We start from the raw sequence: 17,184 nt of genomic DNA, 5'->3' as shown, positions 1-17,184 counted from the left end.
ACTAAAAATATACAACTATGTACCGGGGGGCTTTGGGGAGAAAAAAGAAAAAAATAAAATCTATTAGAAAAAAAAAAAGCTCAGATCTCAGTGAGACTAAGCTTTAAAAAAAAATCATACTCTTGTCAACAGCATGAAGACTATAAGGTGATGGAACACGTCTTCAAGCTCTAGAGCTACTTTTTCAACTTAGACTCTTTTATATCCAGCCATACTATCAAGCCAAAGGGCAGTGTATTAACTTCCTAGGGCTGCCATAACAAACGACCGCTAACCAGGTAGCTTAAAACAACAGAAATTTACTTTCTCACAGTTCTGGAAGCAAGAAGTCCAAACTTCAGGTTGGTTTGTTCAGGAAGTTCTGAAGGAGAATCTGTTCCACACCTTTCTCTTAGCTTCTGGTGGTTGATAGCAAGTCTTGCCATTTTTTTGCTTGTAGACACATCGTTCCAATCGCTGCCTCCATCTCCACGCGGCACTATCCCTTGTGTCTTCTGTTCCCAAATTTTCCTCATCTAATAAGAACACTAGTCATTGGATTAGGGCCCATCCTAATCCAGTATGACTTCATTTTAACTTGATTATATCTGCAAAGGCCCTATTTCCAAACGAGGTCACATTCACAGGTACCAGGGGTCAGGGCTTGAACATATTTTTGGGGGGACACAATTATACCCAGTATTGGCAGAGTAATGACTTTTCCAGATATGCAAGGATTCAGAAAGTTAATCTCCTATATACCCTTTCTTAGGAAATTATAGTGAACGATAAAAGCAAAATACTCCTAGTTCACTAACAGACTCTACAGGAAACAATGTTTATTTACTCACAGTAATGTAAATGCTGATAATAGACTTTTGACTTTCAGAATCAGCCTACAGTCCTCTGCCGTCCAATATGGTGGATGAGCATGTGAAATGTAGCTAGTGTAAGTGAGGGACTGAAATTTTAATTTATTTTAGTTAATCTAAATTTTAAAATGAACACAATTCAGTTATTGGAAATCTTTTAAGTATGCTTGTTATAACTTAGATATGTAAATCTACTTTTCAGGTGTTAAATTTTATAAAACCTATAGATCATGTATTTCTGATGAAAATTGTGTGTCCAAATTTATATATACTGTAAGGATAAAATACAATTTGGATTCAGAAGACTTAGTTTCAAAAAAAGAAGAATGCAAAATATCTCAATAATGTTTTTATATTGAATACATGTTGAAATGATAATATTTAGACATCCTGGGTTAACTATATTATTAAAATTAATTTCCTCTGTTTCCTTTTACTTTTTTTTAACTTTGGCTACTAAAAATTAGGTATGGGGCTCATGTATTTCTTTTGGATAGTGCTGCTATAAATGAAGCATGTGAAACCTAATGGCACAACAGAATGCTTACACAACAGAATGTAAATGTTACCCTTGATTATGTAAAAGTTCAAAATTCCAATGTTGGGAAGTATAAGGGGAAAATAATCGACAAACAGAAGTGTACAGGCACAATATTCTCATCTTAGAGAACAGGGTTTCGAGAAACCTTGTCTTGAAGTGACAGAATGAGAAATAGAGGTTAGGGTACATTATGTAAAGTTACAAAGCGACCAAGTGGTTGTTACTGAACATGATGATATGATCATATATAGCAGGTAGTCTACATATAACATCATGATATAGTGGTATAAGCATAATATTTAGAGATACGGAAGCAAATGCCAGAAGAACAGTTAGAAGGAGAGGCCTCAGGGTAAGGAGGAGTGGGGGAGAGCAGGAGACTGCTGCTCCCTGTTAAAAACCTTTCTGAACTATGTGGTTTTTTTGAAAAAACAATTTGCATGTATTTACCTTGGTAACAATTCTCAAAAAGAAAAGAAATTCAACCCTTTAAAAGTTTTAAGGTTTGAATATACCAAATATTCACTTTCATCAATATGATAAATTCTCTCTGACCCAGTAGGTGCCAAGTGGCCCTTCCCCTCACTGTCTCCTGCTCATCCACATCAGACTCCCAGAACATAGCTGCTCCCTCCTCGCCCTCCTGTCCTCTTGATGCTTGACTTCCAAGCGTCCCCTGTCAGCTGGGCTCCAGGCTAAATGCCTAAGTGAAAGAAGGGCCTTGTGGACAAGCCTATGTAGAGGAGGTCACAATATGGTCTCTGTGATGAGGTACCTGATATCACTGGGCTGGCCTGAAAGACCTCATTGGGCATCAATCTCCTCTTGGGGACCTCAGAACACAATAAGTGTCACCTCTCCTGTCCTTTCAGCCTCCAGCCCAGGATTTGGCAGAGTTTATTGCAGTGGTTATCAGGTGGCTGGGGAGGCAAGAGGTGAGGTGTTGGGAGGAGATGTTGTGTGAAGGGTTGGGGGAGGAATGGAAGCCACCAGAACAGGGATGCTGGGAGTGTCTGTTGGCCCCAGCCCCTCCTCCTTCTCAGTACCAGGTGTCAGAGACAATCTACTGTTTGCAGGGGCACCATCGTTGGGGCCAGAGATGAGGGTTCGACGCTTGAAGTTGGGTCTGGTAGCTACCTTTATACTTACACTGTGGCTGGTGGCCTCCTTCCTGGGCCAGGAGTCCAGCCAGGATGACCTCCGCAAGAAGGCCAGCACACTCTCAAGTACTTGCCACTGCCGCAGAAAATCTTCTAGAAAGTGTGCCTGTTCATCTGAGATCTATGAATGCGTCCCTTGCCTCCACACACCTGGAGAGTCTGACTGGTTTGATGAACGCTTTGAAAAGGCCATGGAGCCTCTGCAGAGGTCAGAAGAGTCCATGTCATCTGATGCTCTGATACTGTGGTTGGTCAGTGCAGAATCTTTGTCTCTGTTTATTCCCTGCTCCCAACCCCAGGCCCTAGCCATCTCTTCCTTCACAGCCCCAGGCTCTAATCTTCTTCCACAGGTAGTGGGAGTCTGGGATAAGCCCCTAAATTCCTCCCTCATATGCTCCTATGAACTTCAGGGCATCCAGTCAGAGGAGTTTGAGAATCAGAAGCAGCAGCCAATTAAAACGTCTCCCGAACACCCAGTGGGCCGTGTGGGGCCCAGGTGCCGGACCTGTGCAGTGGTCGGAAACTCAAGGTTCCTGAGGGGCTCTGGCCTTGGCTTCAGAATTAACCAACATGACATCGTCCTCAGGTAGGTGCAGAGTAGGAGGTGGAGACCAGGAAGGTCAAGCCAAATCCTTCTCCTCCCCCAAATGTTCACTCTGCCCTCCTTTCCAGGATGAACCAGGCCCCTGTCCAAGGCTTTGAGAAGGACGTGGGGAACACGACCACCATGCGCATTATGTACCCCGAGATAGCCAGCACGCAGGATCCTGGCACCCAACTGCTCCTTCTTCCTTTGAATTCATCTGGTCTGAAGTGGTTCATGAAAGTACTGCAGGAACAGAATGTCATCTGGAAGCCAAAAAACCCTGGGTATGGTGGTGAGGGGGGCCAGTGTAGGGGATGACAGTGGGGACTCAGAGAGACACTTGCTGGATATTGGGGTACCCTGAGGGCTAACTAAGTCTGGGGGCTGCCATGTCAAATGACTCTCAAACTCCTCTACTCCTAATCCCTATTTAGATATCAGATGGTGCAGTTCCCTGGTGGAAGTACAGAGAGCAAAGACGAGGTGAGGGACCCAGGAAGGAAAAGGGGAAGAAGTAGGATGAGGGACAGACCTCAGGTCAGCACCCTCCTCCATTTTTCCTAGGTCTTCGTGATCAGCCTCACCTTCCTCCAGTATGTCCAGGATCACTGGCTGAGAAAACAGGATCAGTTTCCATCCTTGGGGTTCGTGGCTCTGTTGTATGCCTTGCACACCTGTGATCAGGTAAGACGTTTTCTGCAACTCATAGACCTTCATTCCTGTGCCACTAAAAATGTCTGTTTTCCCAGGGATTTCAGGTTAAGGCTTCAGTTTTCTGCCTGGCTTTCAAGACCTTGCATGATCTGACCCTTCCCCACCCCTCCTCTCTCCAAGACTCACACATTGGGCTTTTTGGCATACCACAATCACCTCATGCCTCATATATTCTCACACACTGTTCCCTCTGCCTGGAATGCCCTTTTCTTGTCTCCCTGTGGAATCCTCTCTCTCCCTCCAATATGATGAGGGGAAGCTAGTTGATGCTTTTATTTTCTGGGCTCTGGGGTTACTCTGTGTGTTCAGAGTCTTTCTTCCCTAGAGAAGGTGAGCTCCATTCTCCTCTGAGCTCCAAGAGGAAGCCTGTCACATTAGATGTTAAGTGAGTGTTGAAGGAATGGTAGGTGGGCATGGAGGCAGGCCAGGATCCAACCTCTCCTACCCCATGGCCCTCTCCTGTCTTACCCCATCTCTTAGGTATCCTTGTTTGGTTTTGGGACAGACCAGCTCATGAGGTGGTCCCATTACTGGGATGATAAATATCAGTTCAAGAGCAAAATGCACAGTTTTGAAGATGAGCAACAGATCATCCTTAAGCTGCAATGTGAGGGGAAGGTTGTTATCTACAGCTGAGATAGTCCTCGGCCTGTCCAGACTACTGGAGGCCCCAGGAAGCTGACAGGTAGTCAAGGGGACGTTGGAGTGTCAAAGAGGCGCTGGGGCTTCAAGTGGACTTTGGATGGAGATCCCTCTGCTACTGAATAAAACCCTAGCTTATTTCTCTCATTGGATTCTTGGTGGCATTAGAGGGTTACATTCTATTCTAGTCTCAACAGCAAACATATCACCATGTGATTCCTATATATACTTACCTTACCAAAAAATAAAATTAAATGAAAGAGGGAAAGAAGCAAACTCTAAAGTTGAAATCAAATGAAAACAAATCAAATGGACCTACCTGCATATCAAACTGATAGCGTAACCACCAGAGAAAGAATTATTTCAAGTTCCTTTAGAACTCAATACACTGCATATCCTTTGTAGGATATATTCCGTAGACAGAAAGAACTACAAAGAAATTTTAAACTTCACTCAGAAGTTTATAATATTGGTATTATTTCTTAAAACTATAAAATAAATGTCCTAAATAAAGTAAATAAGTAATTATATTAGTATTATTAAGAACCAAATACAAAATCAGGCAGGTATAGTAAAAACCCTGTGGCATTAAATTCAAACTGGAAATATCATTATGAAATCTTTTGTTCTTTTTTGGTGAGGAAGATTGTCCCTGAGCTAAGATCTGTGCCAATCTTCTTCTATTTTTTGTATGTGGGATGCTGCCACAGCATGGCTTGATGAGAGATGTGTAGGTCCACGCCTGGGATTGAACCTGTGAACCCCAGGCTGCCGAGGTGGAGTGCATGAACTCAACCACTATGCCACCAGGCCAGCCCCATGAACTCATTTTTTAAGTTATTTTTTATTGTGGTAAAATATACATAAAATTTACCATTTTAACCATTTTAAAGTGTATGTTCAGCAGCATTAAACATCCACATTGTTGTGTAACCATCACCACCTTGAATTCACTATTTTCAAAATACATTTTCTGCTCTGTCATCTGAACAGTTTAAAAGCCGTAACATCCTAGTAGCAATAATCAACCTTGGAACTCAGATTTCATTTTCTAAATACTTTCTCTCACTAAAAGATTCCAGTTCCAGACAAGAAAAGTAAAAGTAAAACCTGGACATCAGATTTGGAACAATTTGAGCATCAAAAATAGCAATTGTCGTGGTTGACTCACAGTGAATATATAGAAATCTTTGAGTAGATAATGATACTCAAAAAGAAATAAAAACAATTCATTGAAGGAGATTATTACATCAATGGGGGGAGCATTCATCCAGCGTTTTTGGGTAGAAACAGTAGTTCAAGGTAACCAAATAGCCTCAATCAATGGGGTTTTCAGTTGCTGGATATCCAAAACCCATATCTACTACATTCTACCCTTTGGCTGCCCACAACCACACATGACCTAACAAAATGCAAATATCCCTCATTACAACCAAGAGCACATTTACCTGCCACCCCAAGGGCACTGACATGTACTGGGTGTCTGGCTTGGAGCCAGAGTCCAAGAATCCCAAAGGTATGGGCAGTGCAGCTACCCATTGCCATCTTGTTCCAGACACTGGACCCATTACAGCATCATTTAAACATATTATTATCTAGAGGAACAAAGTTACCCTCTACAAAAATAGAGCTTAAAAATTGGTTGCCCCTGGAGAGAGGTTGGAAAAGAATGGGGTGGGGAGCTGCTGCCTTCTTTTCTATTTAATTTTTTGACCATGTGCCTGCAATTGTTTCATTTTAAATAAATGAAAAGAAAATCTACCAAAAAAGAGTTGGGTTGGATATAAATTTACTTTTAACCACATTACAAAGTTTTTCCTGAGATTCTTTCCTTGAGAGGGGCCAAAAGTCTCTTCCTTGCGTCTCTCTGACTCATGCTTAACAATCCTGCACTGGGAAGAGATGGCACTCCTCTCAGAGAGGGGCGCCCTTGCCCTTTTCATTCCTGTCCCCATCACACTTGATTTCCAAGACCTCCCTCACCAGCTGGACCCTGGGTCGAATGCCAAGGTGAAGGTCTTGTCCACAAAACCTATATGCAGGAACTCACCATGTGACTTGTCTAGTGGGGTCCCTGATATAACTGGGCTGCCATGAAGGGCCCCCTTGGGCATCAACCCCTTCTCCTTCACAGAGGCCACAGGGTACACCAAGTGTTGCCCATCCCTCCTCTCAGCCTCCAGCAGAGCTACCTATAGAGCTTAGCAGGTGTCTGTGGAAGTGAGAGGTGAAGTGCTGGAAGGAGGTGTGGTGAGGAGGGCTGAAGAAGTGATGGAGGCTCCCAGGGCAGTGGGATGCGAGTGGAGTCTGTGATCATAGCTCCCTACTTTTCCCAGTGCTTGGTGTCTGAGTCAGCCTGCCACTTGGCTTGTCCATTGTCCCATGGGACAGGAATGAAGCCTTAATGGTGGGCTTTAGTTTTGGTGGCTGCCTTGATGATCACCTGTTGCTGATGTTTTGGCTCTTTGATCAGGAAGATCTAACCTGAATGGGCTAGCTGGTACAACTCCAAGAGCCTGCCATTGCTCCCAGGACCCGCAGGTGCACCCCTCGACTCCACACACCCAGTGTAGCCAATTGGCTTGGCAAACACTTTTAAAGGGCTCTCAAGCTCTATCTTCCTCCAAGGTGTTCTGTGACACTTTCCCTGGCCTCATCATGAGTGGCCAGTCCTTCTGGGCATCCGGGTCATTCTGCGAGTGTTTGTCTGTGTCCAGGCTCTGTCTCCTCTGGTGAGCTCTTCCTTTCGGTGCTCATTGTGGAGCTTTGTGACACACAGGTTTAATGAGTATGTGCCAAATGAATGAAAAGCTGGATTAGGGACAGGGGGCAGCAACCAGACTATCTGATCTCATCCACAAGGTTTCTCTATTTGGGATTGGGCAGACAAGCTGAAGCCTCACATCTCATCTTCACCTCCATCAGGATCCAAGCAAACCCTCGTCTCAGCAGGGTAGAGGGAGTAAATGCCAGGGTCCCAGGGCCTTGAGACACCACATTCTTGTCCTTCCTCTTAAGCCAGTGCCTACTATCTAAATGTGGTGAGCAGGGCTGAGCCTGCAACCCCCTCCCCGCTGTGCCCCAGAATCACGTAGAGGAACCTCATTGCTTGGCTGACAGCCCCTGCTCACCATTCCCTTGCTCTTCAGGACCTAGCGTGTGCATAGAGCTCAGCTACTCCCTCCCTCAGCCCTGCGAGCAAGTAGGCGGCTAGTGGGTCAGGAGGTAGGAGGTGAGGTATTGCAGGGAGGGAACAGCTGAAGGTGTCATCTGTCCTAAGACCAAACAACTAAACCAACCAGCTGCTTGACAAGGGGCCTGTCCCACAGGCTGAGATGAGGCCTGCATGCAAAGTCTTAGGCTGGAGGTTGCTTTGCTGCTTTTGTGGGTGAGGTATCCCCACCTTCACGGGTACTTCTGGAAGTTCTGCTGCTGACTCCAGAGCTGCAGAGGCTCTGTGGCTGCTCACTACCGTGCCACATCTGCATAGCCCGCCTCCACCAGCAGAGTGGCTACTTGGTTTGATCAGCGCTTCAGATGGGCCCTGAAGCTCCTGATGGAGTTGGAGACCACTCTGTCTCCAGAGGTCCTGAACCTAGGCTGCAGCCCCTCCCTGATCTCTTTATCTACTCCAAGGAGGCCCAACCTCCTCTCTGTGCTAGAACTTGGCGGTGAAGTGATAAGTGGCCCGTGATCTTCTCTATAGGCACGAATGCTAGAAAATCTAACTCAATTCCAGCTGGCCAAGGAGGAACTATTCCAGCTGATCCCAGGCCACAGCCAGACTCTGAGACCCACCCATGCCAGTCCTGTGCTATACAGTGGAGAACTCGGAGAATGTGAAGTCTTCGGAGTACAGGATAATCATTGATGAGCACCACACTATGCTGTGGTGGGGGCAGGAGGTGAAGATGGAGAGCAGTGCCAGGCTGTGAGCCCCAATGTCTTCCTGATTTCCTTTCCTATCTCTGCAGAATGAACTAGGCCCCACTGCCAGGCTCTGAGAACAACATGAGCCGTGGAACCTCCATGCACATAATGCACCTGAGAATGCCCACAACCTGGCAAGAACACCCACATGCTGCTGGTGTCGTCGAAGCCTCCAGATGTAGTGTAGGCTGCAATGGCCCTTTCATCAGATGATATGACTGGTGGAGGCCCTGGGCCTGGAGCAGATAGCCCTCAGCTTTTTGGTGTAAATGTTGACCTTGCCCTCACTCTGCAGTCTGTGATTGTACGCTCCCCGTTGCCCTCACCCCAACATATACCACCGGCTTTTCCTTCTCTACTTCATGCCAGGCAGCTCTTCCGCCTTCCAGCTGCTGCTGGTCCCATGTGGGGAAGCAATGGGCAAGTGTATTGAGGTTGCGATGTGGTGATCGTTGCTCCAACATGCAAAGCATGGAGGCTCATTGAGAGAACTGGGTGCCACACCCACCAGCCCCACACTCCCTGGGAACAAGAACATTGCCCAGACTCTGACTCAACTCTTGTCCCATTCTGCTCTCAGGACTTTTTGGCCTATACGAGCCTCTATCAAAGCAGACAAGGAGAAGGTTGGAGAGAGGGGAAAGTTTCCTGACAGAAGACCTCTGTGCTCGGCTCTGATCTTCTTTTCCCCCAGGTTCTGGTAATCAATCACAAAATCCTCAAGTATATCATGAGAACTAGGTGGTCAGGGACACTTCCCAACCACTGGGTTCACTGCTCTAGTTATGCCCTGTGGCATGTGACAAGAAGGAAAGGAAGCCCGGGCCTGATGCCCTTAGGAAAAATTGGATCCTGACTGGAAGACCCACACTCTTTCCTTCATCCTTTTCTACTTCAAGTATCTCTGAGTTTGGAGCTGATGAGAAGAGCAATTGACACAATTTCTGGTGGGACCCTCCATAGAGACAATCCTACTATTGGTCAAGGAAAGTGTACTTTAGAAAGTTGGAGCAGAAAATCATCCACAAGCTAGAGTGTGAGAATTAAGATCACAATCTACACTTGAACTGAAGGCTAACCCTGATCTGAATATCTGGTGGGGAGGGGAGATCTTACCCTGAGGTCTAGAGTCGGGGTTGGGGGGCTCTTGAGGTTTGGGTCGGGGTTGGGGGGCTCTTGAGGTTTGGATGGGAGGGAAGAGCAAATAGAGACCGGTTTATTGCTGAAAGAAGACCTTACTTGGCAAATCTAAAATGCCTTTCTGGAATCTACTGGAAGCTTTCTCTCTCACTCCCAGAAGGTATGTGGGGCTTGAGGCCTTGGTTCATGAACTATAGCTATCTGGGCCTAGTCTAGTTCTGTGCGGTTCTGAACTGTAACTTTTTACTAAGCCTCTGTTGCTGAGTCCCATGCATGGGTTTTTGGAAAAAAGCTCCAGAAGTTGTGAACAGCCCCAGTTCTACGCTGTGTGGTGTGATGGGATATAATGGGGCCTAGTAAGTAGGTCTGGGTGAGTGGCGTGCTGCTCTCAAACCTCCACATTCTTAGCTGGGCCTTAGCTCCATCTCCAGGTTTAGGGAGGAGGAATTCTAGATTATGGTTGGAGGGCTAGAGGAAGGTCATGCTCAGCTTCTTTAAAGAAAACTGTTCCGGAGCCGGCCCCGTGGCCAAGTGGTTAAATTCGCGTGTTCTGCTTCAGGGGCCCAGGGTTTCGCCGGTTTGGACCTTGGGTGCGGACATGGTACCGCTCATCAGGCCATGCTGAGGCGACATTCCACATGCCACAACTGCAAGGACCCACAACTAAAAATATACAACTATGTACCGGGGGGCTTTGGGGAGAAAAAGGAAAAATAAAATCTTTTTTTTTTTTTGAGGAAGATTAGCCCTGAGCTAACATCTGCTGCCAATCCTCCTCTTTTTGCTGAGGAAGGCTGGCTCTGAGCTCACATCCATGCCCATCTTCCTCTACTTTGTATGTGGGATGCCTACCACAGCGTATCATGCCAAGTGGTGCCATGTCCACAGCCGGGATCTGAACTGGTGAACCCCGGGCTGCCGAAGCAGAATGTGAGCACTTAACCGCAGGCCAGCCCTGGAAAGATAAAATCTTAAAAAAGAAAGAAAGAAAGAAAGAAAGCTGTTCTCTCTTAGGCTTTGAGGAAGTTGCCAACAATAGGTCTCAAGTCTGTGAACTGGGTTTGTCCAGACTGCCTCCACCATGGCCAGTCCATAAGTGACAAGTTCTGCCATAGTCCATCCTCCTTACTGGCCTTACACATGGGTGGACTACAGGGGACCAGAGTCAGTGCCAGCTGATATGCCCAGGAAAGGACACCGCAAGGACATTCACCCAGAACAGAAGGGGAATGAGGTCAGATGGAGCTTCTAAACTCTAGAGACTGATTTTAGCAAAAGGTCAACTCAGCATTTTTGAAGCCCCAGAACTTGTTTTAAGTCAAGAACATTTGATGGTTCCTCATTACGCATGAGTTCAAATCTAGATCCCAAGGCCCTCCATAATCTCCCTCCCTACCCATTCAACCTCAGCCCCAACACACTCAGCCACAGGCAGACCAGTCTCCTCACCAGAATGCTTAGTGACCACTCCCAACTCCTCTCCATCCTTCAAGGGCCAGTTCATGCCTTTCTTCCTCAGTCCCTGGAATTTCTACAACACTTCTAGTCAGCACACAGAACTGTCTCTGACTTGCTGCCGGGTGTCCATCTATTCTTGTCAATTGGACTCAAGCTCCCTGTGGACAGTGGCTTTGCCTTCTGTATCAGCTATAACTCTTCTCTGTCAGAATACAGGCAGATGACAAATTCATGCCACCTGATGGGAATCTTCAGCAAATTCTTCCTTAATAGATGCCCAGCTACACAAGTGGAGACAGGAGCAGAGAACAAATGCAAAGACCCAGAATTTATTGTTGAAGGGGAGGGTGAAAGAGAGGGCATAGTGCTGGGATAACAAATTCGAGACTAGAGGCAGCAGATGCCCCTTGGCCAGGGCAAGGTATTCAGCGGGGTGACTCGGTAGGCTAGCAGGCAAGTGTAATTTGCCTCATTCCCTTGTCAGTTGGGGCCTTCCTCCAGCCTTGTAGGTTTCCTTCCCTCTTCCTAGGTATGCCGGTTGACCTGGGGCTCCCAGGTTGGGTAAGAGAGCCAGACCTTTCTTTTGGCAAACCTGTAGCTGTGTGGAGGAGCCACGACTCACTCCACAGCCAGCTGTCTGTCTGTGTGCTCCCAGGCTGGGCTGTATCCTGCCTTGTTTGAGGCTGCTACCTGGAGGTGGCTTGGGTAGCACTGGGGCCAGGGCTGGGGCATAGCAGGACTGGTCCTGGGGATGTCAGACTTTGAGTCAGGGACTCGTCCAGCTTGCGGGTCTCGGCCTCCAGGACAGTGGCCTCAGGGGCCTGGGCCACGGCAAGAAGGGAGTGGGAGAGGCTGTGGTGCAGGCCTGCTAGCTCACGGCTGGTCTGGACCGAGCGAGCGATGTAGTCTTGCTTCTGCTTCCTCTCCAAGGCCAGCTGGGCTCGCAGCAGGGCCACCTGGTGGGCAGGAAAACCAAGAGGGACGGAGTAATTGAGGGCCTTGAAGGTGCCCCTACTCTTCCTGCTCTGCTCCCACGGCTCTTGTGAGAACAGCATTTGAATCAACTACTATATCCACGAATCTCAGGATCAGGCTTTGTAGGGTTTGGGGGAAGGAGCCTTGGGAATCATAAAGAATCCAGTGATTCTCAACCCTGGCTGCACAGGAGACTCAAATAGGGAGCTTAAAAACAACACCAAAAAAGCTATTTATCAACTTTATTGAGGGATAATTTACATGTAATAACATGTCCAGATTTTAAGTATACATTTTGATGAGTTTGATAATGTACATACCCATGTATAACCACTATCCCAATCAAGACACAGAATATTCTAATCACTGCAGAAAATTCTATGGGGCCCCTTTTGGAAGCTTTTAAGAAATATTCTGACTTAATTAGACTGGAGTGAGGCCTGGGCATGAGCATTTTTTCAAAGCTCCCCAGGTGGTTCTAATGTGCAGCAGGGTAGAGAATCACGGATTAGTCCTCCCACTTCTCAGAAGGATATACTGAGACTACTAAGAGGTGACGTTACTGGGAGCTGAGGGCACGTCTGGGACTAGGATAAAGCAAGAGAGGCTCCCAGGGTGCAGAATTTAAGGAGGCGTTTCAGGTTGATAGTGCGCATTTCCTTAAATTCTACTCTCCAGGTGCCTCTCCTGTCTCGCCCTAGTGTGGGTCCTGTCTCAGGGATTGCTTTGTATGAATTCCAAGTATTAGCTTAGGTCTAGCTGTACAGTCAGGCCCTGCCAGTAGTGACTACTGATTTCTGAAACAGGCTCAGAAATAAAAATTCCACAGTTCTTATTACTCCTGGGCCTTAGAAGACAGGGTGAACCTTCAGGTGAGGCCTAAGAGGCAAGAAGGCCTGAGCGTGGCTGCTTGACCTGAGCTCTGGATCCTCATCCTGGTGCCAGGCTACTCCGCCTGGTGGGCTGGCAACAGTCCTGCCTGCAAGGGTGCATTTGAGGGTGGAGGAGGCCAGGATGCTTCTGCTTGCTTTAGTCTGTCGTCCTAGAATCTTCTGTCTGCTCCTCAGCCCTCTTCCTTTTCCTGTCCCTTGCTAAGTAGGAACCTGGAGAGCTGGGGCTGGGGCGTGGTTTCTTCCCCACTCCCACTGTAAGCATATGGGAGGCTGAGCTGGAACTGGGCTCTTCTTCCCTCCCACGTGGACGAAAGTTCTCTGAGGCAGGAACTATTTTCCCTCCCTCTGCTGGAGGTGCACAAAGGCCAAGCACACAGCAGACACTAAAGCCTTGTTGCCTGAGTACAAGGGAGGGAAAAGCAGCTTAGAAAATGGATCTTTCCAGAACATACCTCTTTCTGCAGTTCAACCATGTGCTTGGCATCTGAGGAGCGCATCTGTCCTCCTCCTCCATCCTGTGGGAGACAAATGCCATTCCTCTTGGAACAGACCTTCCCACCCTAGGGGTTCCGCAGGCATTCTCAGCCAGCTCATCACAGTCCTGGGGGCCAAGGTCAGGGCTATTGGCCAGAAGTGCCTGAACTCTATAGGGCACCACAGCCCTGGGGCAGGGAGAGGCCCAGGAGGGCCCAAACCAGCCTGATGAGTGAAGCCCACAGAGACCTGACACCAAACGTCCACAGGGCTTGGACCGCACTGGCTTCTTTGAGGCGCCTTTTCATTGACAGAAGTACGCCACACTTCTGCTTTGTGCTAGCCCTGGCTGTGAGCTAAGGATGCAGAGACGGAGCAAATGAGTTCCTCAAAACGCAGGGCTGCTAGCCTTGACTCCACCCCTACCCACTGATGCTGGGTCTCCTTCCCGGGGTCAGGACAGACAGAGCTGTGCTGGGTGGGGCAGAACCCAGTCAGGAGGGGCTCTCTGGATTGGCTGTAGTGGCCGTCTCCCCCTGCAAGGGTAGCCTGGGATATGCACCACAGAGGGCTGGGGTTGGGCTCTCCAGAGGCTGCAGTCAATGAAAAGAGGTAAACCTGCTGTGTGGGCGATGATGCTGTGGCTTCACTGATCTCTACGACCCCTGTCCGAGATGCACGCATGGAATCCCTCTTCAGCTTCCTCCGCTCTCGCTCCACCTGCCAAGATGGAAATGAGAAATCAGAGCTTGCCTTGGCCCTGGGCCGGGAGCAGAGCCGCCTTTCTCGAGAGGGGGCCAGTGCGTGTGTGGGTGTGAGTGTAAGGGACGGCAGCTGTGAGAAGCTAAGCTCCTGGGCTGAGGAGAGCACATGCTAGGGCAGCCCTGAGTGCAGAGAAGTGCTCCTGGGGCAGGAGAGGTAGGGCCAGCCTCGCAGGCCTTTGCAGCAAGGGTCAGCAAACATTTTCTGTAGTATTTGGGCTTTGTGGGCCATTCGATCTCAGTCACAACTATTCAACTCCACTAATGTGGCATGAAAGCAGCTGTAGACAATACATAAATGAATGCGCATGTCTGTGTTCCCATAAAATCCTGTTTTCAGAAAGAGGCAGCAGGCCAAATTTGGCCCTTGGGCTGCAGTTTACCAACCCTGCTCTGGGGGCTGCATGGGAAGTGGAGTTGCATGTCCATCAGACCCCAGAGGAGGGAGCCAAGGACAGCAGAAGCTACTTACCTGTTCCAAGGTGGTCCGCAGCTGGACATTGTGGCGCTGAAGCCTGCTCCGGTCAATCTCCAGCCGTGCCACTGCTTGCTGTAGGTATTCAAGCCTTTGTTCCCATAGCTGCTTCTCCTCCAGCCCAGGACTAGGCTCAGCCTCCACTCCTGAGACCTGTGGGGGAGACCTGTCAAGCTCACCTGGGCAGCCCTTTAGACAGGGGAGGAACAGATAAAGGGCAAAGGGACCAGTTTGTCATGTCTGGGCTTTAGGGACCAAATTTCCAAGGGAAAAGGACAAGCCCCCAGAGAGGAGGTCCCTCCTGGCCATCTGTTTCTACCAGGCCCCAGCTCACCTCTCCCAGTTGTACACCTGCCTCTCCTCTAGGACCCCGTTCGGCTCTGCTGGTCGGGCCTGGGCTATGGAGCCGCTCCTTCTCCAGAGCCCGTCTGGTGAGCTCCAACTCATCCTGGGGTGTCAAGGTATGAAGCAAAAATCACACCATGACAACCTCACATCCAGATCCACTCCCCCCTCCATCCTCATAAAAACCAGTTCCATTTTCTCATCAGGTTATAGTCTTATTTTTCCTCGCGCCTCTGAGCTATCCTAGTGCAGGACTTTCATTTTACAGATGGACAAAACAAAGGAGCAGAGAGGGATCTACCCAAGGTTACATGGTGGGCTAGGACTAAAACCTATCTCATTTTAGATCTCCTATGAGCTATGCCATAACTTGGAGCACAGAGGTGTCGTGGAAAGAGCATGGACACTGGAGTCACACAGAGCTCAGCATTATGTCACCACTTACCGGCTATATGATATTGGTCAAGACATGAGCTCTCTCCAAACCCCAATTTCCTCATTTGTAAAATGACTACATGCTCCCTGAAGCAGAGATCAAGCCTTTGGAGTTAAATCCCTTTAGGCTAGATTTTCCAGGCACCTTATGTTTCATAAATGACAACGGTCAAGAAGAGAGACAGATAAAGTGAGTGCACACGTGAGTGGAGGTCATCTGGGCGAGAGGAAGAGCTTATTTGTAAAAACGCTGTGCTCCAAAGTCAGACTGCTTAAATCTAATCTACTTCTGCCATTTATTGGCCATATGACCCTGGACAAGTTAACCTCTCTGAATTACCATTCCTCAATATAACATGAAGATGATAAGAGTTCCTACTCTTCAGGCTTGTGGTGGAAGACAGTGAGGGTAACAGTGCCTGGCATGTAAAACACTTTAAAAAAAAAGGTACTACTGTGATGAAGGGCTGCCTCGAAAGGTGTGCTTGAGTGTTGGGGGACGCTGACCCGAGCTACCTCATTGAGTAAACACTGCTCAGCAAAACTCAGTAAGTTTGGACAAGGAGTGTCCTTCTGTCCAGCTACATACCTTACTTTTTCTGTGCCTGTAAGAACAGGTCGGGAAATAGGAAAGGAGTTCCACTTATTGAATGCTTTCTTCCTATTCACTTCATACCTACTATCTCATTTCATATTCAAAATGGCCCTGTGGAGCTGGTACTATCATTCCCTATTTGATTGATGAGAAAACCAAGGGTCATGGAAGGGAGGGCACTTACCTAGGGTCACACAGCTAATGAACTGTATTTCAAACCTGGGAACTTGACTCCAAAGTTCACAAATGTAACTGTTCTCTGCATATTACGCTTTAAAGAGAGCAGAGCATTGTGAGCTCCCAGAAGCAAGTCCCTGCTGGGCTACATGTCTGAGACAACCGATGGGGTTCTCCGGCACTCAGCCCAGGTCAAGGCACCAGGATGTAGTCAATTTCCTAGAAAAATGGGCTGGGTTCCTCTTGGCAAAAAAGACAATGTCTCTCTATGTCCAACAGTCAACCTAGCTTTCCTGACAGCCTACTCTGTGCAAGCCTTGTGCTCAGTGCTGGGTGTATAGAGGTGACTAAGATAAGGCCCCTGACCTTGAGGTTAAACGTTATACCCTAAGGTCTACTTCCTTTCTCACTCAACATTCTACCTAACTGCTGACAATTCCACAGTCTCTCTACCCTCAATCTCACCCTTTAATTCCAGATCACTTTATAGACCTGTCCACTGGAGAGCTCCCCTTGAATGTCCCACAGGTACTGCACTCCATTTCCAAGTTGAACTCAGCATTCCACTCCTCTTCCCCAAACCTGCCTTTCTTCTCAGTGAGCAGAAACCTGGGGGTTTGATTTCTTTCTGTCCTTTTTTTACTCCCCCCATCTCTTAACCAATCAACTGCCAGAAGTCCTATGAACCTCTAGGTCTGCCCATGTGTCTCCATCCACACTTACTCTCTAGGTCACCATCTCTCCCCTGAAGTTTTATTACAGCCTCCTACTTGGTCTCCCCAAATCTACTGCTGTTCTACACAGCAGCCCGAGTGATCTTTCTGAACTGTATATCTGATCGTGTCACTCCCTTCTCCTAAACCCTTCATCCACTTCCCACCAGTCACCCAGGTCCTTAACATGACTTACAAGCCCTGAATGATGAGGTCTCTGCTGTCCTCTCGTCTCCTGACAACCACCCCTCTATGTCCCAAGCAGCCTGAACTCCCCACACAGACACTCCATGGTCTCTCTCCTCCTTTTTCCTCTCCC

General features: G+C 48.0%; 1 protein-coding gene across 8 annotated transcripts in view; it reads right to left on the bottom strand.

Annotated features, from left to right (window-relative positions):
* Nucleotides 1–11,331: 11,331 nt before the first annotated feature.
* Nucleotides 11,332–17,184, bottom strand: part of CEP250 (centrosomal protein 250) — a 43,097-nt gene continuing 37,244 nt past the window's right edge. For all 8 annotated transcript variants that reach the window (XM_046678863.1, XM_046678866.1, XM_046678864.1 and 5 more), the window contains 5 exons: nucleotides 14,935–15,048; nucleotides 14,598–14,753; nucleotides 13,983–14,084; nucleotides 13,343–13,405; nucleotides 11,332–11,978 (listed from right to left, as the gene is read on the bottom strand). In XM_046678863.1, the coding sequence (XP_046534819.1) occupies nucleotides 11,709–11,978; nucleotides 13,343–13,405; nucleotides 13,983–14,084; nucleotides 14,598–14,753; nucleotides 14,935–15,048 (705 nt within the window). In that variant the 3' untranslated portion in view covers nucleotides 11,332–11,708. The remainder of the gene's footprint in view (nucleotides 11,979–13,342; nucleotides 13,406–13,982; nucleotides 14,085–14,597; nucleotides 14,754–14,934; nucleotides 15,049–17,184) is intronic.

Source organism: Equus quagga, chromosome 12 (assembly GCF_021613505.1).
Source record: "Equus quagga isolate Etosha38 chromosome 12, UCLA_HA_Equagga_1.0, whole genome shotgun sequence".
In the NCBI taxonomy this organism is placed as follows: Eukaryota; Metazoa; Chordata; class Mammalia; order Perissodactyla; family Equidae; genus Equus; species Equus quagga.
Note: the sequence above shows the minus strand (reverse complement) of the source record. Positions and strands in the feature narration are given on the sequence as shown.